Source organism: Candidozyma duobushaemuli (assembly GCF_002926085.2).
Source record: "Candidozyma duobushaemuli strain B09383 chromosome Unknown B_B09383, whole genome shotgun sequence".
Taxonomy (NCBI): domain Eukaryota; kingdom Fungi; phylum Ascomycota; class Pichiomycetes; order Serinales; family Metschnikowiaceae; genus Candidozyma; species Candidozyma duobushaemuli.
The window spans coordinates 2,938,399-2,964,895 of NW_020289895.1; the positions used below are offsets into that span (position 1 = coordinate 2,938,399).

A 26,497-nucleotide genomic window follows, 5' to 3' on the forward strand; every position below is an offset into this window, starting at 1 on the left:
AGTTCACATGAAAATCCGAATAGTGGATCCATATCCTGTCAATGTTTATCAGAACGATGATATCATCTCGAAGCTTAAGGGCTACAAAAGGCCGGAGTACAATCACATTGAGCCGATGTTCAGCATTCCCGTTATAGGTGATGTAGATGTTGACGAGCTACTCAAGCATCAAAGGCTCAACAAATCTTTGACAAGTAAATATGGCTTGTCAACATCTGTTGATGATGCAACTGCGGTGTCCAATGTGGGTGATGAGCTGGAAAATCCACTGAGGCTCTTTGTGGGGCTTGATCGTCTTCTACCGCATAACAAGCAAGAACAGAAAGCAACTGTGGCTCTTTTAAAATGTCCAGCTCTACGAAAGAATGCTATGGAAAAAGTATTGAACTCCATTGTGTCTTTGCTGCCCAAGAAGGGCCTGTTTTTGTGGACAGAGTTGACCGATGCAGACATTGGAGAAAACAACATATTTATTCGTTTTTCCAGCATCCCATTGGCTAAGTTGTTTTGTGGGCTGCTAGAGAAGTTCACTGATGTCTTCCAACCTGAGGTGGTCTCAGATGTTGAACCCGCAAGTAATGATACTGAAGAAGAAAAGCTTCGAGAAGTTGCCTCCAGTATTTCAAATATCATCGCTAATAAGAACAATTACGGAAAACTAACTGGAAAGACCGGAACAGAGGATCTAGATAACATCATGCAACATTACAGTCAATACAAGGTGGACAACGCTGACTTGGTCGACATACCCACAGACATGAAAGATAAAATAGTGAGAGAAATTATCAAATTTCGTTCCAGAGTGTTGACTTTGGAGAAGGATGCTAGAAAGAAGGAGCTAGAACAAGAAAGACAGAAGGCCAAGGCAAGAATTACAAACCTCTTCGAAGACATCAAAGAGTCCAACGTTGTTCCTGGAGAATCGGCGAGTACAGCACAGGATACTGCGATGAAAGAAGAGGAAGAGGAGCAAGATAGCGTACCCGAGGATGAGTATATCAAGTTAGTCGAGGAAGAAATGGCTAAGAAGCGCAATGAGGCCTACCAAAGAAAACTTCAAAAGGTACAGCATTTGGAGACGGTCGAGGTCTTTTCTCTACTCCAGCAACTCAAGGCTGCCCAAACTTATGAAAATAATTTGGTGGACAACAAGTTCTCATATTTGGAGGACTTCAAAGCATTTTCCGACCTCGATGTTCCACAGATCAATCCTATCCTATCCTCGAAATTACAATTGTACTTCAACGATCATGCTGAATACTTGAAAGTCAGAAACTTCGAGAGATCTCAGGAAGAGCAGAACGATAAGATGGATCTAGAGAATGAGCAGATTGAGGTGAAGGAATCTGCTCCTGTGATAGTTGCAACTGAAGCGCCAAAGGCAAGCGAATCTGTTGTGTCTGATATTTCTATCCTGGAGTTACCGCAGACCAAACTTGACGCACTTAAAAACAGAATCGGAGATCTCATTTTGGAATATTTGGGTGTGAAGGAGGACCTTTTGATTGATTTCATATATGACTTCCTCTGCGAGAACAATTTAAGTGAGAAGGAGAATTTGATATCTGAATTGCAAGAGACTCTCGATGAGGATTCGGTCGTGGTTGTCGAAGAAATCTACAAGTTTCTCAGTTAATAGATTGCATATGAATGGTATATTCAAAGGTTATATCTAACATAAGATTCGTACAAGTGTATGTATCTAACACAGTCACTGATGTGAGACGAAAGTGAAATGGGTTTCAATATAGTAACGAATGAACACTGTCTAAGTTTCTCAGAAACAAATCAGCAAGCAACGAAATGCTGGACCGGTTGAGTCCTCACTAGTTTGACCAACCGAGGGAGTTGAATGCATTCACTGGTTCGGAGATGGGTGGTCTCGTCAGACCAGTTCCGTTTGAGTTGGATACGGCGTGCGAGTCCTCCTGAGAACTCCAATCCAATGAACTCTCATTGTCTGTTGGAGGAAGTTGAAGAGCCTTCTTCTTTTTGTACCTCTTGAACAAGAGAATCATCAAAGACATGTAGATGATAGAACCCACGGCTGCACCAGTGGCCACACCAGCGATAGTGCCCTTCTTCTTCACAGGGTTATTGGAAGAGTCGTATGATCCGTTGTTCTGATCATTGTTGCCCAGTGATGATCCATCGTCAGTGTTAAGGCCAACAATGGGGATTCTCTTATCGATCAAGGATGCTAACTTAGCCTCGGTGTCATGTGGGTTCCTGTACAACTTCGAGTTGTCATCCAACACAAGTTGAGACAAGGCATCGACAGCATTGGTTGGGAAGTAAACCTCGGCCACTGTGATAGCGTAATCGATGCCGTCGGCATGGTATGGCACCAAGCTACTCACAAGGGTGTCTTTGTAGTCCTTGGCGTCACCAAATGGAAATTGCAACACTTTAGGAAGGTACTCGAAGATTTGAGCGGATGAGACGGAATTCTCAACCACAAATGGATAGTTCAAGCTCTCCTTGAATCCAATGTAGATCATCGAGTACTCCTTACCAGGAGATGCTGTTTCAGCTGGTGTGATAGCTCTTGGCAAGCCTGAAGTCTTGGTTGCAGCAGTGGTTGCGGCCGAGATAGTCTCGCCCTCCGTTGAGGAAGCCGTTGACTCGGCCACAATTTCAGTAGGCAACCAGTTCTTCGTCGACAGCGAAGCTTCTTCGGTTGGAGCAGGCTGCGTCTCAGCTGGAGAAGTCTCGACAGGTGACGATGGTTCTGGAGTTACCACGCTCGCTTCAGAAGCTTCCGTTGGCAGAGACACAAAGGTCTGTTCGACGGGTGAGGTTTCTGCTGCGGAAGTTTCGACCACAGAAGATTCACTGGTGGTGATTTGAGAAGCGGAAACCAATGTCGTGGTAGGCTGGAAAGACTCTACCTCCAGCGGCACCTCAGACTCCGTTGTTGGACTAGAGACCACAGGAATTGTAGAGGACTCTTCAGTGGTAACCAGGCTCCATGCTGGCAGCGACTCAGCGGCCTCCAGTGTGATCTCAGTGTCAAGAGTTGGAGAGGATGTCAATGAAGAAGTTGTCAAAAGCAATGGGGTACCTGATGTCTCGTTCACTGACAGTGATACCTCTTCAGAGGTTGATACCTCGGTTTCCAATGACTCGGGGGTCCATTCGGAACTAGAGCTGGTAATGACAGCAGCTGGTGTCAGCACACTGCTGCTTGTCTCCTCTGATGGCACATATGATGACGTTGTTGTGTCGGCATCAAAAGTGTCCAGTGTGGTGGGGTACTCGCTTGAGACTGGTTCAGACCAACTTGACTCTGGTGGAGTGAGAGTCTCCAGCTCTGACGTCACTTCCGTAGGTGGCGAGGATGTCTCGGTAGGCTCGCTGTACAGAGTCTCACTGCTACCAGAAGGTGTAATAGCCAACAATGTGCTGGTGTCTTCTGATGAAGTTGGCAGCTCGGCGATACTCAGCGAAGCAAACTGCTCCGAGGAAGAGTCGAACGAACTGGGCATAGGCTCGTGGGTCTCAGTTGGAGGTTCACTAGAAGACGATGTTGTAGTGAAAGCCCCGTAGCTAGACGTGGACTCTGTGGTTTCAGATGGAACACCGGTGGACTCCTCGTACGTCTCAGAAGCCAGAGGGTATGCACTCTCTGGAGAGGATGTCTCTGTGGCCGCTGGCAGAGAGGTAAACGCATTGTAAGTGGTCGAATCCTCAAAGCTTGTCTCAGGGAATGTGGAGCTCTCGGGAGTCTCTGGGTAAGTCAGGCTCTCGGGAGTCTCTAGGTAAGTCAGGCTCTCGGGAGTCTCTGGGTAAGTCAGGCTCTCGGGAGTCTCTGGATAAGTCAGACTCTCGGGAGTCTCTGGATAAGTCAGACTCTTGGGAGTCCCTGGATAAGTCAGACTCTCGGGAGTCTCTGGATAAGTCAGGCTCTCGGTGAACTCTGGGAACGTCAGACTGGTAGGAGTCTCAGGGACAGTCAGACTCACTGGTGTCACTGAGGTCAGTGTCTCCGAGACTTCACTAAACTCGTTTGTGGAAGAAGTAGTCTCCGGTTGCGAGCTACTACTCTCACTTGATGGGACAGCACCATAGAAAGTTGAGCTGCTGGTGGTCTCCGAGGAGGATGGAGTAGAAGAAGTCGATACCTCCGTCAGAGACTGGGTGTCGCTAGTTGGAACAGCCGAAACATTGGGAGCCTCCGAGGAGAATGTTGATTCCAACAGCGTCGAGGAAGGTGTCGAGGTTCCTGGTGTAGAAGAGGAAGTCGTGGCGATCAGAGAGGATTCAGAGGACAGCGAGGTCGTGGTCTCAGTGAAAGCCAGTGGGTTCTCCTCCGTTGGTGAGACTGTGGAAGTCTCAGGAGCCAGCGAAGAGCTCAGTGATGAGCTCGTGGTCTCAGTGAAAGCCAGTGGGTTCTCTTCTGTTGGCGAGACAGTGGAAGTCTCGGGATCCAGCGAAGAGCTCAGGGATGAGCTCGTGGTCAGCGGGGTGGTCTCGACAGATTCCTGCTGCGTCAGCGAAGTTGGTTCCTCAGCACTCAGCGGGGTGGTCTCGACAGATTCCTGCTTCGTCAACGAAGATGGTTCCTCAGCACTCAGCGGGGTGGTCTCGACAGATTCCTGCTGCGTCAGCGGAGTTGGTTCCTCGGCACTCAGCGGAGATGGAGTCAGGGATGTAGTTGGTTCCGTGGAAGGCTCAGACTCAGTAGTGGGCTGGGAAGAAGTCTCCGGTGACAGGGTTTCTGGCGACAGAGTGCTTGGCTCACTTGAAGTCTGCGGCAGTTCAGAAGACTGTGATGATTCAGTGGTCAACTGGATCTGACTGGGCGGCACGGTGCTGAGTGTGGATGACGAGGATGAGCTAGGGGTGCTTGAGCTCGGGGAAGTGGTAGGAGTGGATGTCTCGACGGGGGTCTCTGAAGTTAAAGGAGTGGATGAGGTTGGAGGAGCAGAGCTGGAAGTCGACGAGGAAGTAGGGGACGGCGATGCCTCGGGCGGAGTGTTCGAGCTGGTAGGCTGCGGAAGGGGCTCGCTGGAGGACGCACTGGGGAAGTTGGAAGTCCAAGCCATTAATGGATTTGAGGCAGAGGAGGCGGAACTGGAGCTTGAAGAAGCTGAACTCAGTGAAGAGCTCTGGCCAGGAACCACGTCTCTGTTATTCCCAGGCTGGGCACCATTGACGATGGAATTCCAGTAGCTGTTGAAATAGTTGTTATTGTTGCCGTTTCTGTCGTTTCTGCCGTTGTTGTTTCTGTCTTCAGCGACAGCCAAGGCGAGGAAAACGGGAATGATGAAGGCGGATCTCATCGTATTAAAGAAGGACTGGGGTTAGGAATGGGGTATTGAAAAAAATAACGGACAAGCTAGACTTGTCGGAGAAGTAAATATCAAGACCTCGTCGGCCTGAACGAATGTGTGCTAGAAATAGCCTTGGTGAGTTTCTCTTGTTGTGTGATCAAATCAATGTGAGTAACGAAGGGCACACCCTCTCAGTGTTCCTTTTTTTTTTATTCAAACGATTAAAAAAGAAGGGTTGTGGAGCTTTTGTGCCTCTTTTGTTGATCCTCGTAATTGGTAGGTTCGCCCGTTCTATTTTGGGGGAACACGAGCTTTAAAAGAGTGAGAGGAGGCGGCACGGATGTGGAAGTAAGGGCCTTTTTTTTCGGTCTGTTTTCCCTCATTTTCGAGCATGGAGAAAGAAGGGAAAAGGCAGAGTCCAGCCTGCGCATAGCCGTGCATACCTGCACATAGTGCGGCTCGCACCTGAGAATGCCTGTGGGTCTACGAGTGCTTCACTATGCGCGGGCCGGCAAATCGTGTGCATGCAGGAGTCTAGCTGCTCGGAAAACGCGTTTCTTGAGAAAAAGGGCCCATCTGTGCAGTACCGTATACTCACCGTCTCAAGGCAGAATGGTAAGCAAACAGGTGTCGAGAAGGCGCGACGGTGGCCGAGGCGATCCAGAACGGTGAGTTCCGTTCACAAAATAGGTTGCTGTTTATATGGCTGGTTTAGGCACCCGCAGAGGGTCTGGATCTGGCTTCCCAACTGGGGAAGGCACGTTTGGTGCCTGCAGGCGCCCGCAGCGATTCAAGATAGAGAGGGTGGTGGCGCATACCAAAGAAAGGCTTACCTCCACGGTGGAATTTTCTGAATAATCAATGGGGGAGGTCCTTGCCAACAACCCTTGGGAAATTTACAATAAACTTTGTTATCCAAGCTTGTGCCTTTGTAAGGGGGGATCACTTTTACACTGAGTGCCGTTTTCATCGTCTAGATCGCACACGCACAGCGCCCAATTCGTCAACCGCTCTTCCTTTTTGTATGCGCCGCAGAGCACACTCTACACTGGGATGAGCTTCCTATCGAGCCTTGGTACCTTTCTCGAAAAGTGGGCTTCTACTTTTCTATTTTATTTCACCACCCAGGCAACCATTCAAAGCCTCGATCTAGCTCTCGGCTGATTGGAGAATGCCTGCAATAAAAGCCCTGGGCGGACCACCGCGGAAGAGGGACAATGCCTGGTCTGATTTTTCACCCTCATTGAAATAAAATTATTGTATCTCCAGCACCACACCCGATCTGGCCCAAATCCCAACTTGTCCTTTCCTTGTGCATAAACTTAGTCTAGGGCTTTGAAGGTGGTAAAGGCTAAACCGTTCTAGATTCTTGCTGTGCTGGTTCCGCCTAATTCGTATCGGCTATAATAGACTTGTACTCGACTAGCATTTTTTTTTTTTTTTTTTTCGGCGAGGCTGAAATAGCGAGCAGGCATACTGCCCTCTGACCAGTATGGCTTACATTCCACCAAAGTGTTCCTGCCGAGCATTTATTGTCCAAATGGGCCTAATTGTCTGTTTGACGTCGGCGGGTATCCGATCGTTCTGCAAAGGCTAATTAAGGAGAATTAGAGAATGTCATTGACGAGGTCAATCTGTAGATCTTGCGATAACGGGGTTATACGGTAGGTCGATCGAAGGCATTGTCAATCGTCTAATCGTGGATCCCACTTATTTTGTCTAGTCGATCGGGAGTAGGCCGAGCTGTCTCGATTAAGGGTATTTCAAGATCCAAGGACGTGGAGTGGAAAATTCTTACATAGAGCCCATTCACCCGGCCATTCTTTCCCTGCTTTCCTCACGCATGAACTAAACGCTCTTTGTCAGACATTCCCCCCGCCATCTTCGGCCAATAGCAGGAATTCATGGAAATTCCCGTTTTTCATTGCATGGGGATCTTTTCTTAAACAAAGATGCCGCCGTAGTTCCTTGACAACCTAAATTACACACAGCTGGCACGCATAAATGGGGCTCCTTTTACCCTTCTCGTCTTTAATTACTGCCTCAGACCGAAACAGAATGTGTTTTGGCAAATCAACTCCCATTGTGGCTCCTTCATATCTCGACAATACCTTCTCGTCGATCAACGTTCTCAGTAGGTATGGTCCCGCCCTAAGTTGAACCGGTAAAAAAGCGCAAATTCCAAAATTTCACCATCGTAACCCTTTTCTGATTTGTTGGGCACCCTTTAGGGAGCATAATCTCAAAGGAGCCAAGCATACCGAATTGGTTATTACAAACCTTGTAGGTTCCGTTTCCGAACTTTCGGCTCCTCGGCGATTAGGAGACAATTCGGGCCCTATTGATCCATCAAATCAGAGATATGGAAGGCTCAAGATACAAGACTACTCCATTGGACACCCCCTGTTTCTGCTTTTGGCCCTGTGGATACAGCCATTGGTTATTATTTGTGTGCTTTTGTGGAGCCAATGAGAAGTGCTTGTGCAAAATGATTGCAAACGTTTGATTTTTTTTTTTTTTTTTTTTTCTCTTTGTTTCCTTTTCTGGTCCCATCTGTGATTCTCAATAGATGGTAGGGCAGGAACTGGAATGGGGATTGGGATGAACCATCGCCGCTCAAAACCACATTCGACAAGTAATTTTCAATCTTCGAGATTCGTTGATCTGTAGTTCAAAATACTTCACTTTTTGAATAAATTGAATCTTTTACTCTCCTACAAAAAAAAAATTACGAGTGAATGAACACTGTTGAATGAGCTGATCCAATCTTCAGTGGACTAGCCTTTTTTCATTAGCATGATGGCACAATCTCAGGGGCTAGCCTATGATTGACAAGCTCAATCGGATAATTTACCAAAGAAATAATAAAACCAAAGAAGAAAAAGTGACTTAGGTGAGTTTTTATATCCTCTCATTCCACCACCATTAACATTTGATCCCATCCGTGCACCGCGACTTATCAACTCCATACTACTAGTTCATGTCAAGGTTGAGAAAGGTAGACCGAGCCATTCTAGATCAGAATGAACCTATAGACACAGAGGACCAAGAGCTTTTGATAACGCAATTAAGGCAACGAAATGACGAGAACCTCGCCATATATACTAAGGTCCTAGCACTATCGGTGGTAGTTGAGCTCCCCATCCTAGTATGGCTCACAAGAACAGCAAACCTGAAAAAAGAAAAGCTTTCCTTGACTTTGTTGATAACACTAAGCAGCATACTCTCGTTGCTTAATCTTCTATACGATGTGAACGTATTGGGAGAGCATGTTCTGCGAAAGCTTCGTTCAAAAGCATGGGCTCAAGGACTTGCTCAGCCAGTCCGGCTAGCTTTGTCCTATCACGGAATGAATATCCTCAACCTCATCCTATTACTTCAGCTCGGGGCGGCGGCTTGGCAGTCGGGCCTTAAGAGCATGTATTGTATTGTTCCTATGGGAAACTTGGTGATGGTTCTTTTAATGAGAAAGTGGCACACTGAGATTAAAGGCAACGTCAAGGAACTCGACGGGCTCAGGTACGACTACAAGGGTGTTTAGAAACAGGGAATAAAAGGGGTTAGGAGTAGAACAACGCAGGACGACTGTTGTTGTTGGTGCTCAACGAGGTAGGGTTTGTAGCCAGTAGATGGCGTTAACGAACACAACGGTCACGCGAACCGACCTCGGTGCTCTTGATCTTCAATTGGTCTAGCATTCTGGGCGTAGCCTGATTTAAGCATCCATCGGTAGCAATTGGGGATACAATTATGTCCGTTGCCTGGAAACCAGTGTAGATACCACTGGGAATGACGGGAAGCTTTTTTTGCGGCATGATCATTTTGGTCATTGGTTCAACATCGCCACTTACTGTTGTAGACAACAGAGGGGTGCAAACTCAATTCAACACTCCTGTGATGCTTCAAAGCTTAACTCCGTCTGAAGGTGAAGACTGGTCATGTTTGTCAACACCAGGCAGAAGGTCGATCAATTGATCAAGCTAATATTAACTTCACCGTAATAGCTTGCTGCTAAGCTTACGTATGTGTACTTGATGACACTGCCCCATGTCTCTGTTGACTCCTGTCTGTGAGCTTGTGAAAATCCTTCACCCTCCGATCTTCTCATGAAAAGCTTCTCTCGTCGATCGCTGAAAATCTCGCTTCCGAGATGGGAGTCGAACCCGCTGAAACTTCTCCACACTAGCTCCTCCAACATCTCCGGCAAAGCGGGAGTTATTTTGTGCAATGATTTGTCGTGGCCAGCAAGGATGTGTCGCTAATGACGTAAATAACCTGCTGTGCCGCCTGCTGTGCTGCTACTTCATGCGTGTGTGGTGACGACAGATCCGTAGGGACAATGCCAATATGGCGTCCTCTTAATGAAATGATCGATAAAAAAAATGCTTCCAATTGATGAGAGCTCGGCAATCTAGCCACCTCTAGTGGTGTTTCTTGTGGCTTTGCCTAGCAGCAGGTAACCTCGGCCTGCTGAAACATTTAAGTACAGGAGACATGAAACTTGAAACACTCTTTGAAACACCGTTTGAATCGCTAGTGAAAAAAAAAGAGTAGTACAAAGAGCATAAAATGGAATTCAGAAATGAAAATACCTTCAGCTTCTGGCGTTGGTAGGGCCTGGTGGGTTGGAGTAGTTTGACGAGGTGTACGGAGGTCAGGGAGGTTATCTCGTAGATCGGCACGCGTTCTGCAAGAGAAAAAAAAAAAAGATCCACTGCTTTCGAAACACAAACATCGAAATGCATCGCAACCTTAAGCGTGGCGGTAGTGAGAAACAAAGCTGTGACCCGATGAAAATCACAAAACACAATGATTGCCAGCCAAGTAAATGGGGATGCCTGCAAAGGGAATAACCTCCCTGAAAAGCCCAGAAGGTTAATCTTTCATCATAGAGTACAGGGGCCTTGAGGTAGGGCTTAGTTGAATGTGATTGCCGAAAGCGGGAGCGGGAAAGTGTGGAGTGGAGTGAGCTGTCTGCAGTCGAGGCTAGGAGGAGATGGAGCTGAAAATTTTCTCGAAAAATCGACGATATCCGGGGGTGGCAAAGTGGTGGCGACTTCCGGGGGTGGGTAATTGCCTGGCAAGACGGCCGCCCGCATCGCTTCTGTGCAGTACCCGCCTCGTCAAGTTCCGAGGGGCCCTTGTGGGCTCCACCCTTGTGGTCCTGGCCAAGCCTTACTGTTGGGTGCACAAGGCAAGGGCTGTTAAGTATGGTGGTTGAAGTTGGAGTTCTGGATGGTTGTGGATGTAGTTTGGATGACTAAGTAGCTGGCTCCCGCCTTGGCAGCAAGCTTCAGGGTCTGATCAAGCAGGACATGAAACATTATTATTTAATCTGACATGTAAGCCCCTGGTGATACTTTGAAACCGAGGCATACAATTTCCATCTTTATCGATTGCTTGCAATAGTTTGTGGATCTCGTCCCTAAGTATCTCGGCTACAAACAGTGCCTTCCATTTCTCGTCTATCCTCGTGGTAGCAACCTCGTGGGCTGCACCGCATGTTAAGGCTAGCGGCTAAACTGAGACAGTGTCGAGGAGGAATTAGCGCAACCAGCGGAGTCGCTTACAGACGCAAACGGAGTTCCATCGATGTGAAACATAAAAAAAAAATCATGCTTTAAACGAGTGCTAAGAAATTGTGGAATAAAGCAACTGGCTGCAAATAATGTTGGGCCGGGCCCACGGAGATTGCGCGGTTTCAGCAACAGGCCACCTGGAAGTCAGCTGGTATCACGTTTGAGAATTGGCAATTTTGCCAAATAATTAGATAATAAATACAGATTCTTCCAGACCAAATAGTATAAACAGCTGATGGGTCTGCTAAGCACCCGTGGCTGGGGCACGTGCCGCGGCGTAGTTGGCCCCCCGAAAGTCGGCCACAGTTTCGGGCCTGACTCACTCCGAGCAGCCCTAAACCGGGGGCACCTGGGCCCACAATAAACCGGAACTCACGTTCCACGCGAGAAGCCGTCATGCGGAGAAGTGCTGGGGAATGGGGTGCCAAAGTAAATGCCCCGCTTGGGGTGCCGGGCTAACGGGCTCGAATGGGGGGATCTTCGATTTTCTGGTCATTTGGTCCACGACATGCTGGCTTTGACTAAATTGGGGCCGTCTGGGGCCCGGGGTTTCTTGCCCTCGGTAACACCCTCGGAGCTGCACCCTACGCAGCCCCATGCACCCTCGGCGACCCCTCGAACGTGCGCAGTGTGTCACAGTAGGCGCAATTTTCCCATCTAGAACAGACCCCGCCGTATTATTTTTGCTGCCCATATATAAACCACCGGTGCTGCCACAATTTTCACCTCAAATCAAAGATACTTCTTCTTCATTGAAGAGACCCCACAACACCCCCTTTCTTTTCACAAAGCTCATCTGAACCAGGCATTCTTAGCGAGGCTCGAGCTCCCCTCCATATTTCATATCTGCATTTTATCATGTCTGACGCTTTCAACAATTATTGCATTGCCTGTGACCAGTTGTGCTCTCCACACTCGGTCTACTGCTCTGACTCATGTCGTGAACGTGATGAGCATCCCCAGGAGTCCTCCTTGAAGCTGGCGGACATTGTCTCCCCTTGCTCACACCTTCGCTTTATCAGCCTCTGTCCGATTCGGCGCTGGAGTCAGCTAGTCTGTTCACCACGCAAGAGCTCAACAACCTGCCATTGCTTTTGGCGCTGGAGATGAAGGAGTCGGACGTGCGGGACTTTTCGCTAAATTATTCGGTCAGCCAGGCGCCTCTGTTGGGGCCCTTGGCGTCCACGTCGCACAACTACAGATTGTGGCTTGGCGTGTTGTAATGGCATCATCATGAAAACTTACGAAACAAAGAAAAAGAAGAAAAAAATGACAAACTTCAAAAACTGGAAACGAAAAATTTATGAAAAACAAAACAAAACATTATATAGCATATTTGGGTCATGGTATAGGTAATAGAGGTCTCGGGAAACCGAGCACAGGACTGACAAATTAATCGTACTCGTATATAGGTAAATAGATGGTCGTGAATAACTGCATGAGATTGCTTGCAAGGGCATCGTTGTTGAAGTGTCAAGATCACGTAGAAGTTTTTGTGGGGTTATGAGATGAACCTGGTGTTGGGTGCCAAGCTATACAGGGCGTCTAACTCCGCCGGACTATGAACTCCGACAATAGCATCCATAACGCAATACAGTGAAAGTCTTTTTAATTGTTGCATGATGTTTTGAAGGGATTTTGTAAATTGTATCTCGAATTCATTGTATCTCTTTGGGTGGTACGTTTTTCGCAGCCACTCAGTATCAACCTATGTTTGCTCTTCGCGGAAGCCCTAAGTAAAAGAAAGGAGCCGAGCTTAGGTCGTCCCGAATGAAAACGTATTCCTTTTTCCTTTAAACAACTTCCAGCCCATTATTTGTTGGAGTTCAGATTTATTGGTCATTGTGATACACCATCAAGTTTCTGCCTCTGCACGACCGCGCTACAGAAAAATTCACTGATACCTAATCCTACTAAATAACCATGCTAGGTGCCTTCAGATCCACACTTGTGGCCTACGGTGGCTACTTATGGAAAAAAGCACCCAGAATGTCACAACCTCAAAAACAGAGACTCAGGAGACGCATGCAGCTCGTGGATCACAACATCGAGGTGCTCTACCAATCACTCAAACCTGAGAACGAGGTATCCACCGGTTTCAAGAAGATCGATGCCTTGAAGTTTGACTTCCCCAAAGAATACGAGTTGCTGACGAAAGACAAGTATACGACGTTTGACAAGAAGGTTCGTGGCTACAGAAAGTCGGTGCACTTCGTGCCCAAATGGACCAAGAAGTCTTTCAGAGATAACCCAAGAATTTCTGATTCATTCCCATTGTACATAGCATTATACATTACGTTCCAAGCCGTTCCCAAATATAGTTGGAGATAAAGTAGTCCGAGTACTTTTCATCCACATCTAGCACAGATGTCTGGTTCTTCTTCTCGTCGAAAATCACAATCTTGTCGCTTTTCTCTGCTGTTCCAACATGAACACCGAGGCTTCTAAATAAACTTATTTTCATGCTCGACGAATTGTGATTCTCTGCAACGGACACCGCAAGAGCCTGCTCTTTCTGCTGTAGTAGCTCCTCCTTTTGTTTCGTAAGATTCATCTTTGCCATGTGTATTTGATTGATTTGTGACTCAACGTCCGTGAGTTGCTTTGCTAGGGCTACCTTCATCGAGTCGAGCTCCCCTGATTTGGAGTTAATTAATTGGAAGGTGCTTTCACTTGGGTCGAGTGGGTTTTTCCCGAGATTGCCAATTTGTTCCTTCAATGCTTCACTTGGTTGGTTTAGACTTTCTAGCTTACCTTTCACCTCTGCCAATTGCTCCTCGAGCTTTGTGATCCCGCTTTGTAGGCGGGTGAGTTTGGCTCTTCTTTTCTCCTCAGTCTTGTTCATTGTCTCTGATATCCTCGCTAGACTTGTTATGTCTGGCTCGGTTTCAAAATTCTCTATCGTAGAATATACGAGCTCTTGTGGCTGGTTTCCTAGCATTATTGTGGTGTTGACGTAGTCTGGTTGGTGATGATTGAGTTTGTTTTGATTTCGCACTCTCATATATCAATACCTTGAAGCACTGTAAATAGATTATCTAGTTAATAGATTTATACGGCAAATAAAAATTAAGAGCTTAGTTCGGTGTCCTCTTAATGTCATCTAAATTTATACTACACGAACCCAATAGCTTTTGGAGTTATCAATTTGGATGTCAAATTGCAGACCATAAATGTAAATATCGTAAGAACCTATGTCACCATTGACTGACATGTTTCACATGTCAAAGACTAGTCTAGTGACTCTCAAAATCATCCTGTGAAGGTGTTGTGTTTTGAACCTCTCTTTCGTTGATCTGTTGGTCCTGTACATAAGTACCGTTTTCACATCAGAAGTCTTCCGACAGTGCTCGGGAAACATTCGTCTTCATGAGTAAAAAGCCATATGATGGGGTTGACCTCCCCACTAACCCAAACATGCCTGCGTGGATCATAACTCCCAAGGAGGAGCAGGTTATTTTCGAGAGATGGAGAAAGAAGGCTTTTGCGAGGTGTGATGACTTGATCAGGGCATACGTGGAGTGTTCAAACAGTTTTGAGAACCCCGTGGACGCCATGAAAAACTGTGAGGCAGCCAATAAACGGTCCTTGGACTGTGTTGCGAGCTATCAGAAGATGGAATATCTCGATCAGGAAAGAGACATACTCATAGCTGAAAAGAAGCAAAAGCAAAAAATATATAGGCAACGCTTGCAGGAAGCCAAAGAACTTCGGGATCAAGAAGCCCAAAAGTGATTCAGCATGTAAATAGATGGAAACGAACGATAAATGGTTGACATGTAAGTGCTATCCTTTCTCTTTTCACTCGGAGCTTCAGGGTCTTGGAATCTTATTGTACCACGGGATACTCGATTCCGATAACTCCAGCTTTTGAAGCTTTTCGAATAGGTCATCCACTGAATTAAAAACTTGTCATCAATTGTTGAATTGAAGAAGGAAAAGTGAAAAACCGATACGACAGGCCCACTTGCCACCTGTGCAAGCTGTAATATTATCAATTTACGCAAGATGAAAACGCTGCTTTGTCCAAAAACAGTCTTCTGAAAGCATGACCTCCTTCAACTGTTCACCCCTGTACTGTGCTATCGGAGTTCCATCATTTGCCTTACTGAGGTTTCTCTTTCGCGTCATAGTAATGACTACCAAAGACAGTATGGCTAGCCATGAAGAATGCCCCATGCATGATGCCCAAGCTTTGAATCGATTCGTACTGTCTGGCTGTCTCTTTCAAGAGCTTGTCGAACTCAGTGAGATTGGAGTGGAGTAATGCGGCCTGCTCATTGAGCGTAGCCATTTGTTCTTCCTTGGACATGATCCTCTGTGCTGACCTTCAAGTTTTGCTATACTCTTGAATTCAAAGTTCCTTCTAGCGGCTTCAACTGACTTGGTATGTTTTGTTTTAGTGTCCTGCATTAATCTGGTACGCGAGTAATTGCAATGAATCCTGGCGTGATCATCTTCACGTGACCGCACATGTGGATGTCCCGGCTCCTCCCTAGAAGACCCGGTCTCTTTCCGAAACCTAGAATCCAAAAATCTTTGCTTTTGACAACCACCTTCAAATACTTCAAAAAGTCTTCAAGAAAGTGGTGAAGACTGAGATATACTGTCAGGCTCTTTGTCTTGACAAGTTCATTTTTTGTGGATCTGAACAACTTGAAAATCATCTCCCGGATTTTCCATCGAGTTGCCTTCATCTAAAGACTCCCTAAACCAAAACTTATTAATTGATTCAACTATAACAAAAGAAACTCTCCGCCTAGAAGAAAACTCAGTTTGGCTTCGCTAAAAATCACACGTTTAAAATGCCCGATACGCCGATGCAAACAAGTACCAGCCTTCGGCCTCCACGAGTATGGCCGTCCAAACCAGTATAAAAAGTGAAAATCTGCTGAGTCCTCAAAGTCCGAGCTATAGCGGAACACCAGCAGCAACTCCCCAACCCCAGGCCTCAACCAAATATGCCAAAATCCAACCTGCAATAGCCATTAAGCCGAAACCTGCTTCCACTCCCAAATCCACGTTTAACCCCACATATAACCAAACGGCAAAGTCTTCTTCGATTCTCAATAACGAGAGTCTCATAAATACGTCGAGAAAGTGGGTGCTTCCCCTAGACCTCGGCCGGGACGGAAACCTACTGCTGGTGGTTCGCCAGGTCCAGAAAAGACCGCACCAAAGAAGAAATGTAAGGTTAAACGTGAGGAATTTGCGGCTGTTGCGCCTACTCCCTCTGAAAAAGTTGACGATGGTTCACCACTGCTCGCGAAGAGAAGACTAGGATCAGCATCCTCAGCAACGGTGACAGGTGTATCTGGAGGATCTCCACAAGCTATTAGTGTGTCACGAAAAAGCTCTGTTACACCTATAGCTGTCACGCCAGCTCCACAACGTCAAGTTCAGTTACAGCTTCAAGCTCACCTCAATGTCAAACTGCCGCAACATCACCCGGCTTGAGCTCCAATGTGCAAGTTAATGATCTACAAAAGAGTTACTTGGCCAGAATTAAGGAGCAAGAGCTCATCAAGAACTATATTGATGTGCTTACCAACCAGATCAAGCAGCTTCGATTCGTGCAGAACGGTGTCATTACCTTTGATGTGCTCAACGATACCAGCGACAGCAACGTGAGGGCTAAGAAATCACTGAACACGCATTCTTTCGAGCTGTTTGACCACATAAATAACATTCATGATCTCGACAAATACCTTGCCTACTTGACTACTCAACTGAACGTGATACATTCAGTAACCAAGAGAGTCAATGGTGTGGGCGTTGGAAAACCATCCAATGAGCAGGCTGGTCCAGTTCTGCGGCAGGTCCGCAGCTATCTTGATCGCCGTGCTCAGAATTCTGAAGGAACTAGTTCGAGTACTCCTGAGGTGTCTGATGGCTTTACGCCTAGTCTCTTGAGACCATTGCGGATGAACACCCTTGATTCTGAAGACAATTTAGTGGTTGATATCGTGAGCAACAATGATGGAATAGGGGGTGAGCGTAGCCGTGTCGATGATGCTGGGCCAGATCTGACAGTCGAACTCATGAACCTTCTACATGATGGTGACACAAAGTCAACACAGGGCAAAAAGTCTAAAAAGATTGGGTGTGGGTTTTGCACGAATGAAACACCATGTGTTTGTTTCGATGCGGACACTTTTTAAATGAATTCAAATGACATAGTAATGAATATATCACGATGGGTTAGTTGATTAGTAGATAGAACGTAGATGGCTTGCAAAGCTAATGTTCTGGAGAAAGAATTCATAAACCAAAAACAACAGACATCGTTTTTTCGGCAGGCTTAACTTCTGTAAAAATCTTGCATCATAGCTATTTTAAGAACTGGACCAAGTTTACGTGAATTCACTACGCGAGTGATAATTCTGCGAAACTGGAAATAATGATATCACATATAAAAAAAACAATGAAAACTGTTTTCGGAAAACAAAAGTAGACATTAAAAAAAAAGCATCTTAAACAGTTTCGGGAGTTATAGGTTGAAGAGGTTCACGTCCCACGCTTGATCTTGACTGCTCTCACCGGGTCCGGACGCATACGCCATTCAAATGCCAGCCTGTAACTCTATATTTTGTCTATAAAAACTGATGCATGGATCGGGTGTTTCGTTTTCTACGTGTGGTTGTCAAACCCAAATGGTCCAACACTTCATAGAGACTATCCGGATGAATCAGTCGAGCTGGTCTATCTCGGCCTGCGAGTGATAAGTCGAATTCCCTTAAATTGGCTTTCTTTGCTGTTTTAGCTCCAATGTGCTCTATTCCGTTTCCCGCCAAGTTGAGAGAACAAAGCATTTTGCTGTTCAACATCCCATCAGTGAAAATAAACTGAGTAAGGTTGTTCTTCTCAAGGTTCACGAATACCACATTAGGTGGGAAATAAGCCAGCTCATCGATTGACTCAATCTCATTGTTAGATAGGTTGAGACGTTGAAGGTGCTGGAACCGTAGATTGATCTTCTTATTGAAGAGGGAGGAATTTGAGGTAACCTCTTTCAATCTGTTCGATGCTAGGTCAAGCAGAACAAGATTCGGTGGAGGAGTCCACCCATCGAGTGTGCTGATAACATTAGCTGAGACGTCAAGTGAAACAAGGTTTTTGAGATCTGCCCACGCCACAGGTACCTCTGTATTTGGAAGACCATCCTCAGATGTGAAGTCATATTTTGACAAACTCCTAATGCCAGAGCATATCATAGAGAGTCTTCTGAGAGACCCAGGGAGCAAGAACGCTTCAAACCTGTAGTTGAGATTGCCACTCAAATCAAGCTCTTGAAGTGTAGATGGTAATCTAATACGCTCAGATGGTAACACCAAAGAGGTGTCATAGCGAGCTGGACCCGCATGGATGCATTCCGACAAATTGAGGATCTCCAAGTCTCGTGGGAAACGGTAGTATAAGTACCCGTCATAGTTGGTAGGATCTTCCAAATTTTGGAGAGGATTCTTCGAAATGTCTAAGAGCTTCAAAGAATCCGGTAAATTCCTTAGGTGATATACATGGCTAATGAGATTGCCGTCAAGCTTCAAAATTTGTAAACCAGGGGGAGTCTTGTTTCGCTAAGTTGGTCGAGAGAACCGTTATGAATACGATTTCTACTCAAGATCAATGTCTCTAGGGATAGTGGCCACTGATCGGATACCTCATCACACGAGAAATCTCTCAATTGTGATCTTGAGATCTCCAAACACTTCAAAGATCTAGGCAATTGAGAGAGTTTCAAACACTCAATCTTGCCCTCCGTGATCACAAGTGTCGATATACATGAGGGAAATTGAACAGCCGATAATCTTGAAGAGGTGAGTCCCGCATCATTCCAATATATTTCCTCAACATTGGGTGGTATGTCGATTGTTGTCACATTGCACCTATTCATCCACGAAATATCTAGATGTTTGAGGCTTCTGGGAAGAACTACACCACTCCAGTCTCGAATCTTATGCCCTAGAATAACGAGTGTCTCTAGGGAGTTCAAATGAGCAAAAGTTGTACTCATATCGCTGACATCGTCTAAAACAGGTCCCGTGAGCTGAAGCTTCTTCAAGTTGCCAAAGGACTGGATAAACTCGAAGCAGTCCTCTGTAAAATGATGACCCATTATCTCGAGGTGTAGATTCGGTATCCTTTCAAAGCGGTCTCGGTAATCAGTTAAAAGTGATCGCATCGAGATGAAATCCATTGATGTCATAACCCGAACCGTATGTGGAACGATGTCAGGGTTTTCATCCAAAAAAGATGATATTTCGCCATAGCTGGTAATGTCTATGAGCTCTGATCTGTCATAATAACACGAATGTGGCCTTTTCAAGGGCGTGAGGATGAAGTGAAGTTCACCATAATATTCTTCAATGAGTCGTTCTCGTAGCCATGGCACTTTCAAGAATGCGTCTGAAATATATTCTCTAGGAACATAGGAGAGTATTTCTCGAACCACAAGCCAAGGTAGTTCCAGAAAAAGACCGGGATCTAGTTCCTCTGGTTCCATCAAAGTGGGCATAGATGAGAATCCAGTCGCACAGATGTAGACTTAGTAAGCGATTGAGGCTCCTCAAAAATTCGGGATCTCCTTATCATATTTTTGATTTAGATCATGAACTGCTAGTTTAATTGTACAGATATTCAAGTTGAGGCATGTCATAATCAATATTTCATGGCCCATTGACTTGAGTCCTTATCAGTGCATGGTCGATGTCATGAGAACAATAGCAAACTGGAAAGGCAATGCCGCAAATGACTTCAAGAACAGAAAAGCTGTCGATTGAGTTTCACTGGAAATATCATGCTGTGTCACTTTGCTGTTAGGTGACTCATGCTATAGAGAAGACTAATGCTGATTACAAGGTCTCAGCCCCACAATGGTGGCTGAACGCCGTTCTCGATGTGACCATCAATTCCCATTTATTATAAGTAAAGCTGTCTCTTTTGCATGGACAGTGGCCGCCTCAAACAGCACGCTTTACTCGAACTCAGTAGAAGCTGAGAACGCACAAGAATCCACACAACATCACAAGATATGTGGCTGCCCACCAAGGAAAAGCAATGATTCCGAAGACAGAAAGAAAGAAAACCACGTAAGCTAGCCCTAACAGCATCATTGAAGAGAATTGGCACATCTCTTGCCACGGAAGACTCCAGAACCACCTATTGGTGTTGTGGTAACCTGTTGTAATTGCAGCTTTACATCTGAGCCAAAGCAGAGGCCTGGAACTACTCAGAGCCTCGTTACCACCTGGCGACAAAGCATGAAGAAGAGAGACAGTCATCTCTTGAAGCGGATAGCAGTTTGTGGAAAGAAGTATATGGCTGCAAAAGTGAGTCGCGATTTCAAGTTTCGTATAATAAATTAAACATCTAAATGCATCAGAAGAAGGTCAAGTAAGTGCCAAACACAGCGGTAAGGGCCATCACAACGTAACCAGTTCTGTAAACACCCTTGAGGGTCAACTCCTTACCGAAATCCCACACCAAGTGTCTAAGACCGTTGAAGGAGTGGAAGGTGAAAGGGAAAGCCATGGCGGCCTTAGCGCCGAGCTTGACGGCAAATGGCAAGCCGGCGAATGCAGAGACAAGGGTGGAGGCCTCAAATGGGAAGCCCAAGAGAGCAGAGGCAGCGTAGGTCACAGTCAAGGCGTAGAAAGCACCAGACATGGCCACACCAGTAATTCTGTGCAAACCGGACAAGTACCATGTGAGCTGGGGCTGGTAAATCTGCAAGTGAGGAGAAACGGGACGGTTCTTTCTCTGGTTGACAAGAAGTTCCTGCTCCTGATCGTGACTAATCTTCACGCTCTCGGTAGTGTTAAATCTGACGCTTCTGAGCATAGCCGAAGTCATGGCTGGCGATCTAGCGATCGAGGCTCTTGCAAGGGCTGTATGTTAGTATTTTGAACGGCAGACTCAAACGATACGATAAGAGGAAACATGAGTGAATAGCCAGAGATGCTGACCACATAACATATTAAAAGCCTGGGGTCCTTTTGATGTTGGGAGCTTATCTAGCAAGGCGGGTGGAACCTTAGGATGGTTCAGGGAGCGTGGAACAGTAGACAGATTCGGGTCTTTTGATTGATCTCAACATGAGAATTCACTCACTTTTATCGTTAAATCAAAAACGTACGTCTCAAACCAACACGGCAAAGCATTTTGTATGGTATTGTCGTTAGTAGGTAGTGTTTAACTTAGGATAGCTTTTCTCATTTTTTTCCCCCGGGACCCGCGAGCCAATGGGACACCCAGGAATTAGGCTGGCCCGGGGTAATAATCACGTGCACAGAGTCATGTGTAAGCCTATATCTTTGCAACAATCCACCATATTTATGAAAGTTGTCACACAGAGGTCTTACTTTCTTGGTTCAATCCAAAGGTTTGAACCCCTGATTCTCTAGGGTAATCCCTCTCGGTCCGTGTTCGGCATTTGTCACGTGTCGATAGCCTCATCCGTTGAAAAGTCCGTTGACAAACAATTCCGAAGTAAGAAACATTTAGCAAATCTAGACAATACTCGTCTCTGGGCCCTTGGGTGGAATAAACGCCTTCACCTTCCCAGAACGGCGATATTGATAAAGACTATACACAGGCATCAACGGTATCAGGAAAGCGCATCCTTGCATCCTCGCGGCACCCCATTTGTAACTTAACTAATCCGAACCCAGAAGCCATCGAGTCTATTTCTAGCGAGGGCTTCTGCTATCTTCGAACTATCACCATTTTTTTCAAGCTCCACTCCAAAGAACCCCATAAAGTCCGAATCTAAGGCAACGAACTAGACCAAGAAATGGGAACCAGCACAGTGGCCACCACCGAGGAGCCTCCGCTAACACAAAATGATACTGACGGAAGTGAGCCGAAGCCCCTTCCGAGACATCCAAATGAAACCTACGAGAATTACGGAAAGACCCTTTCAAAGAAGTTTGAGCAAAGGGATGAAGAACACGACATCCACAATGAAGATGACAATCAGAGATCCCAGGAAGATAGCAAGCAGAGCTCACACGATAATCAAAGTCCAGCCGAGTCGAACACGGGATCTACGACCCCAGTTGATCCTTCCGAAGGTGACGAGGAGTCTAATAAGGAATGTTCGAGCGACCTACAGTTTAAGAAGAAAGATCTCAAGAAACCAAGAACCCAGTCATTCCAACTGGTTTTATCCACAGCATCGCTCAAGTCCTTGAGACAGACAGAGCCGGCTAATCCTCCTGCGTTACAAAGAAATTCAAGTAACCTTGGCAACATGAGCCTGACGGGAACGGGCAACCACAAGAACTTCCAGTCATTCATCCAAGCACCTGTGCTCTCGTCAGTCAGTAATCTTCGTGCATTGGACAATATAGTGATTGGGCAGCAACTACCCTTTGATCACAAGGACCCACCATCTGAAACCGAACTGAATAGACTGAGACACAACAGCAATGTGACGCAGTCGAGTACTCAACCGGTGATAAAGGATGACCGTGACGATGATGACGAATACAGAGAAGAGACAATACTACAACAACAGAAACTCACACTAAATGCCTTGAAGAAGCTTTCCTTGTCTCTAGCGCCAATTATAAGATCTGACGAAGAGACTGGTCCTGAATCCAGGCAACTCACGACAAAACTGCTTAACGGTCTGCTTAAACCAGAGTCGAAGCTCGAGCAGAGAAAAGAAGAGGGACACAATAAGGGACAAACAGAAAATCGCACTAAACCATATCTTCCAGCACAGGTTGACTTGAGTCTGTTTGCAAGTCTCACACGGCAGAACAAACATCTTGCAGAGCCCAAGATTCCTCAGTCACAAGGAAAGCCGACCAACCAACCAAACGAACGTTCGAAGAATGCCCCTTTATCTTCCGAACGTGATTATCACATTGATATGCAACGGCAAATGCTTAGCATGCAAAATCAAGCCAACGGTAGCGAATCCGCACAGAAGCTTTATGATCAAACTCTGCTCATCGAGCCTGATCCAGTTACTGGCATCAAAAATGCACCGCAGCAAACTAAAGGCCCTATCAATCACTCCAACTTGAATCTTCACAGTCACAAACTTCAACAATCTCAATCGCAAGCGCTGATGAATACTCCAAGTCAGCAGCTTTCTCACAGCCAATCTCTCGGACAGCTTCAAAGCCAGAAGAGTGAAACAGAACTTAATCCGGTCGTTCCACCCATGGACATGAATGTGCGTAACAGGAAGACGAGTCAAGCTGAGGATACCTTACCGAAACATGCTAGCTTGGCCGATAAAAGAATCCAGCAAATCAAGGGATTTAGAAACCCAATGTATATTCCAGCGGTATTGCGGAAAACATTGGATAAGGATGCTGATTTAGGGCCTTTGTCCAGCAATCTGACTGATACTGGCAGGGAGTCTTACTTTGAGGGGCTCTCCAGAGTAGGGCTGCCAAACCGAGACCATGGCTCTAGCTCAAATTCCATACGTTCAGTTGACCTGGCGGAAAATACCATTGCCTCGCCGAGCCTCCCATTTACGGGGCCCTACACGCTCAACAAGAAACAGTATGAACACATCTTGAAGGCTGCACCTACAAGAAAACACTGGCTCAAGGATGAAGCTGTATCCGAGTGTGGCATAACCACTTGTCGCAAGAACTTCAACTTCTTTGAGCGCAGGCATCATTGCCGTCGCTGTGGTGGTATCTTCTGCAAAGAGCACACGCTGCACTATTTGTATATCAACCACCTTGCTCAATTCACTACTGGTGGCCGCGGAACGCTCTCCAGGGTTTGCGACAATTGCATTGAAGAGTACAACGAGTTTATGAAGCAAGAGTTTGGCGTGACATGTCACAGACCAAGAAGCTCAATAGATGTGACAACGGCACCTTCGGAGGAACCAGAGATCAGACCTTCGAACAAGCCTGCCTTGAGCCCACGTAAGGAATTGCTCAAGTATAAGAACCCACACCAGCGGCCAAGAAACCAGATCTCTCCTCAAGTACAAAATGGGAAGGGCTATGCCCGCGAAGATCAATCCACCGAGCAAGTTGCAGGCAGCGTCCCCGCCAATTGGAGTTGGTCATCGTTTTAATGTCGTGTCTACAAATAGGAATAATATAAGTAGTCAGATTGCGAGGTTTTGCAGCCTGTCAAACCCACGAGAGGGCGTCTCCAACCTGCACATACGCGCTCGAGGAACCTCACCAATTTTCGTATCGTCGCATTAACAAGTGTTCAACACCCACCTTCATTCAACCCTTCCCCTCAATCATATAAAGACACAGTATGACCAAACCGTCCACGGTGCTAGGTGTCAAAATTGACACGGTGCGGTTGCTTCTTCGTACTGTTATTTTCATTTCAATTGCGGGAGCTGCTATCTCCTCGCGTCTATTTTCAGTTATTCGGTTTGAATCCATTATTCATGAGTTCGACCCTTGGTTTAACTTCAGAGCCACGAAGTTCTTGGTCTCTCACTCGTTCTACGACTTTTTGAATTGGTTCGATGACAGAACTTGGTATCCCTTGGGCAGAGTCACTGGTGGCACTTTGTACCCAGGATTGATGGTTACTTCCGGTGTGATTTGGCACACGTTAAGAGATTGGTTTGGCTTGCCCGTGGATATCCGTAACATTTGTGTGATGCTTGCACCAGCATTCTCGGGTATCACTGCCATCTTCACTTACTATTTCACGAAGGAGATGAAAGACTCCAACGCGGGACTTTTGGCCGCCATTTTCATGGGTATCGCCCCAGGTTACATCTCTCGTTCCGTGGCAGGCTCATATGATAACGAGGCTATTGCGATTACCTTGCTCATGGCCACATTCTACTTGTGGATCAAAGCCATGAAGGTTGGCTCCATTTTCTATGGTACTTTGACTGCCTTGTCGTATTTCTACATGGTGTCGGCATGGGGTGGTTACGTCTTCATCACCAACTTGATTCCATTGCACGTTTTCGTGTTGATCTTGATGGGTCGTTATAACCACCGCTTGTACACGGCCTACACCACATGGTATGCCTTGGGAACTATCGCGTCGATGCAGATTCCTTTTGTTGGTTTCTTGCCTATCCGCTCGAACGACCATATGGCTGCATTGGGTGTGTTCGGTTTGTTGCAGTTGGTGGCTTTTGGTGCCTACGTGCGTTCAAACGTTCCCACCGCTCAATTCAAGGTGTTTTTAACCGTGTCTCTTTTTTTCACCACCCTTTTGGGTGTGGCTGGTTTGACCGCCTTGACTGCGGCTGGCTGGATTGCGCCATGGACTGGTAGATTTTACTCTTTGTGGGACACCAATTACGCCAAAATTCACATTCCAATCATTGCGTCTGTCTCTGAGCATCAACCCACCGCATGGCCCGCATTCTTTTTCGACACTAACATGTTGATTTGGTTGTTCCCAGCAGGTGTATTCTTCTGCTTCCAAGAGATGCGTGACGAGCACCTTTTCATCATTATTTATGGTGTCCTTGGTTCCTATTTCGCTGGTGTTATGGTTAGATTGATGTTGACTTTGACCCCAGTTGTTTGTGTTGCCGCTGCCATTGCATTGTCCAAGTTGTTCGATGTTTACATGGATGTCTCCGACATTTTTGGTTCCGAGGCTGCCGTCGAAGAAGTCTCTGAGAAGAAGAAGAAGGGACCTGCCAAGCAAGGCAAACAGTTCCCCATCTTCAAGCTTCTCAGCAAAGGTGTCGTGTTGGCTTCATTCGTGTACTATCTTGTCTTCTTCGTGTTGCACTGTACCTGGGTGACTTCTCATGCCTACTCCTCCCCTTCTGTGGTGTTGGCCTCACGTAATCCTGATGGCACTCAAAACATCATCGACGACTACAGAGAGGCCTACTACTGGTTGAGAATGAACACTCCAGAGGATGCCAAGGTCATGGCCTGGTGGGATTACGGATACCAAATTGGTGGTATGGCCGACAGAACCACCTTGGTTGACAATAACACCTGGAACAACACTCATATCGCCACTGTGGGTAAGGCAATGGCCACCAACGAAGAGAACGCATACGACATTTTGAAAAAGCACGATGTCGATTATGTGCTCGTTATTTTCGGTGGTGTGTTGGGATACTCCGGTGATGATATGAATAAGTTCCTCTGGATGGTGAGAATTTCCGAGGGTATTTGGCCCGATGAGATCCACGAAAGAGACTACTTTAGTACCAGAGGTGAGTACAAGGTCGACAAGGATGCCTCGGAAACCATGAAAAACTCCATGATGTACAAGATGTCCTACTACAGATTCGCCGAATTGTTCGGCGGCAGAGAGGCGCAAGACAGAGCTCGTGGCCAAGTCATTCCTCGGACCCCATCACCCTTGACACCGTAGAGGAAGCTTTCACGTCGCAAAACTGGATTGTGAGAATCTACAAGGTCAAGGATCTTGACAACCTTGGTAGAGAGCCCAAGGCAGCTGCCGACTTTGAGAGAGGAACTTCCGGGGCAAACAAGAGGGTGAGGGCCGTGAAGAAGCCCGCTTTGGACTTGAGGGTTTAAGAAAATGAATATAGATTTGAAAATAAAAAATGAAATCAAACGGTATATGCTTACGGAGCTTTCGCGTAAAGCCATCACACATCCGGAGATATCCTCCACTTAGACATTGTGCATTACCCCACTCGCTAAAGTATTTAAAAATCCCGTATCCCTCTAATCAAAC

General features: G+C 46.4%; 10 protein-coding genes across 10 annotated transcripts; 6 read left to right on the top strand and 4 right to left on the bottom strand. All coding sequences in view use genetic code 12, as the record gives it.

The window, feature by feature from the left end:
* Positions 1-7: 7 nt before the first annotated feature.
* On the top strand, positions 8-1,636 carry CXQ87_002735 (uncharacterized protein; the record flags this gene model as incomplete). The annotated part of the gene is made up of 1 exon (XM_025481230.1): positions 8-1,636. One exon carries the CDS (start codon positions 8-10, stop codon positions 1,634-1,636), a length of 1,629 nt encoding a protein of 542 aa, XP_025335530.1.
* Positions 1,637-1,826: 190 nt separating this feature from the next.
* On the bottom strand, positions 1,827-5,285 carry MSB2 (Msb2p; the record flags this gene model as incomplete). The annotated part of the gene is made up of 1 exon (XM_025481231.1): positions 1,827-5,285. One exon carries the CDS (start codon positions 5,283-5,285, stop codon positions 1,827-1,829), a length of 3,459 nt encoding a protein of 1,152 aa, XP_025335531.1.
* Positions 5,286-8,256: 2,971 nt separating this feature from the next.
* On the top strand, positions 8,257-8,817 carry CXQ87_002737 (uncharacterized protein; the record flags this gene model as incomplete). The annotated part of the gene is made up of 1 exon (XM_025481232.1): positions 8,257-8,817. The coding sequence occupies one exon, from the start codon at positions 8,257-8,259 to the stop codon at positions 8,815-8,817; it is 561 nt and encodes a 186-aa protein (XP_025335532.1).
* Positions 8,818-11,713: 2,896 nt separating this feature from the next.
* CXQ87_002738 (uncharacterized protein) lies at positions 11,714-12,078 on the top strand (the record flags this gene model as incomplete). Its single annotated transcript, XM_025481233.1, has 2 exons — positions 11,714-11,845; positions 11,878-12,078. The coding sequence occupies 2 exons, from the start codon at positions 11,714-11,716 to the stop codon at positions 12,076-12,078; spliced, it is 333 nt and encodes a 110-aa protein (XP_025335533.1).
* A 700-nt stretch (positions 12,079-12,778) lies between these two features.
* Positions 12,779-13,119, top strand: CXQ87_002739 (mitochondrial 54S ribosomal protein mL60; the record flags this gene model as incomplete). Its single annotated transcript, XM_025481234.1, has 2 exons — positions 12,779-13,069; positions 13,111-13,119. 2 exons carry the CDS (start codon positions 12,779-12,781, stop codon positions 13,117-13,119), a joined length of 300 nt encoding a protein of 99 aa, XP_025335534.1.
* Positions 13,120-13,148: 29 nt separating this feature from the next.
* CXQ87_002740 (kinetochore-associated Ndc80 complex subunit) lies at positions 13,149-13,796 on the bottom strand (the record flags this gene model as incomplete). Its single annotated transcript, XM_025481235.1, has 1 exon — positions 13,149-13,796. One exon carries the CDS (start codon positions 13,794-13,796, stop codon positions 13,149-13,151), a length of 648 nt encoding a protein of 215 aa, XP_025335535.1.
* A 476-nt stretch (positions 13,797-14,272) lies between these two features.
* CXQ87_002741 (COX assembly mitochondrial protein) lies at positions 14,273-17,016 on the top strand (the record flags this gene model as incomplete). The annotated part of the gene is made up of 2 exons (XM_025481236.1): positions 14,273-14,439; positions 16,314-17,016. The coding sequence occupies 2 exons, from the start codon at positions 14,273-14,275 to the stop codon at positions 17,014-17,016; spliced, it is 870 nt and encodes a 289-aa protein (XP_025335536.1).
* Positions 17,017-17,448: 432 nt separating this feature from the next.
* CXQ87_002742 (uncharacterized protein) lies at positions 17,449-18,971 on the bottom strand (the record flags this gene model as incomplete). The annotated part of the gene is made up of 2 exons (XM_025481237.1): positions 17,449-18,296; positions 18,797-18,971. 2 exons carry the CDS (start codon positions 18,969-18,971, stop codon positions 17,449-17,451), a joined length of 1,023 nt encoding a protein of 340 aa, XP_025335537.1.
* A 1,262-nt stretch (positions 18,972-20,233) lies between these two features.
* Positions 20,234-20,707, bottom strand: CXQ87_002743 (succinate dehydrogenase cytochrome b subunit SDH3; the record flags this gene model as incomplete). Its single annotated transcript, XM_025481238.1, has 1 exon — positions 20,234-20,707. The coding sequence occupies one exon, from the start codon at positions 20,705-20,707 to the stop codon at positions 20,234-20,236; it is 474 nt and encodes a 157-aa protein (XP_025335538.1).
* A 940-nt stretch (positions 20,708-21,647) lies between these two features.
* STT3 (dolichyl-diphosphooligosaccharide--protein glycosyltransferase subunit) lies at positions 21,648-26,334 on the top strand (the record flags this gene model as incomplete). Its single annotated transcript, XM_025481239.1, has 3 exons — positions 21,648-23,879; positions 24,251-26,123; positions 26,168-26,334. 3 exons carry the CDS (start codon positions 21,648-21,650, stop codon positions 26,332-26,334), a joined length of 4,272 nt encoding a protein of 1,423 aa, XP_025335539.1.
* Between the last annotated feature and the right edge of the window lie 163 nt (positions 26,335-26,497).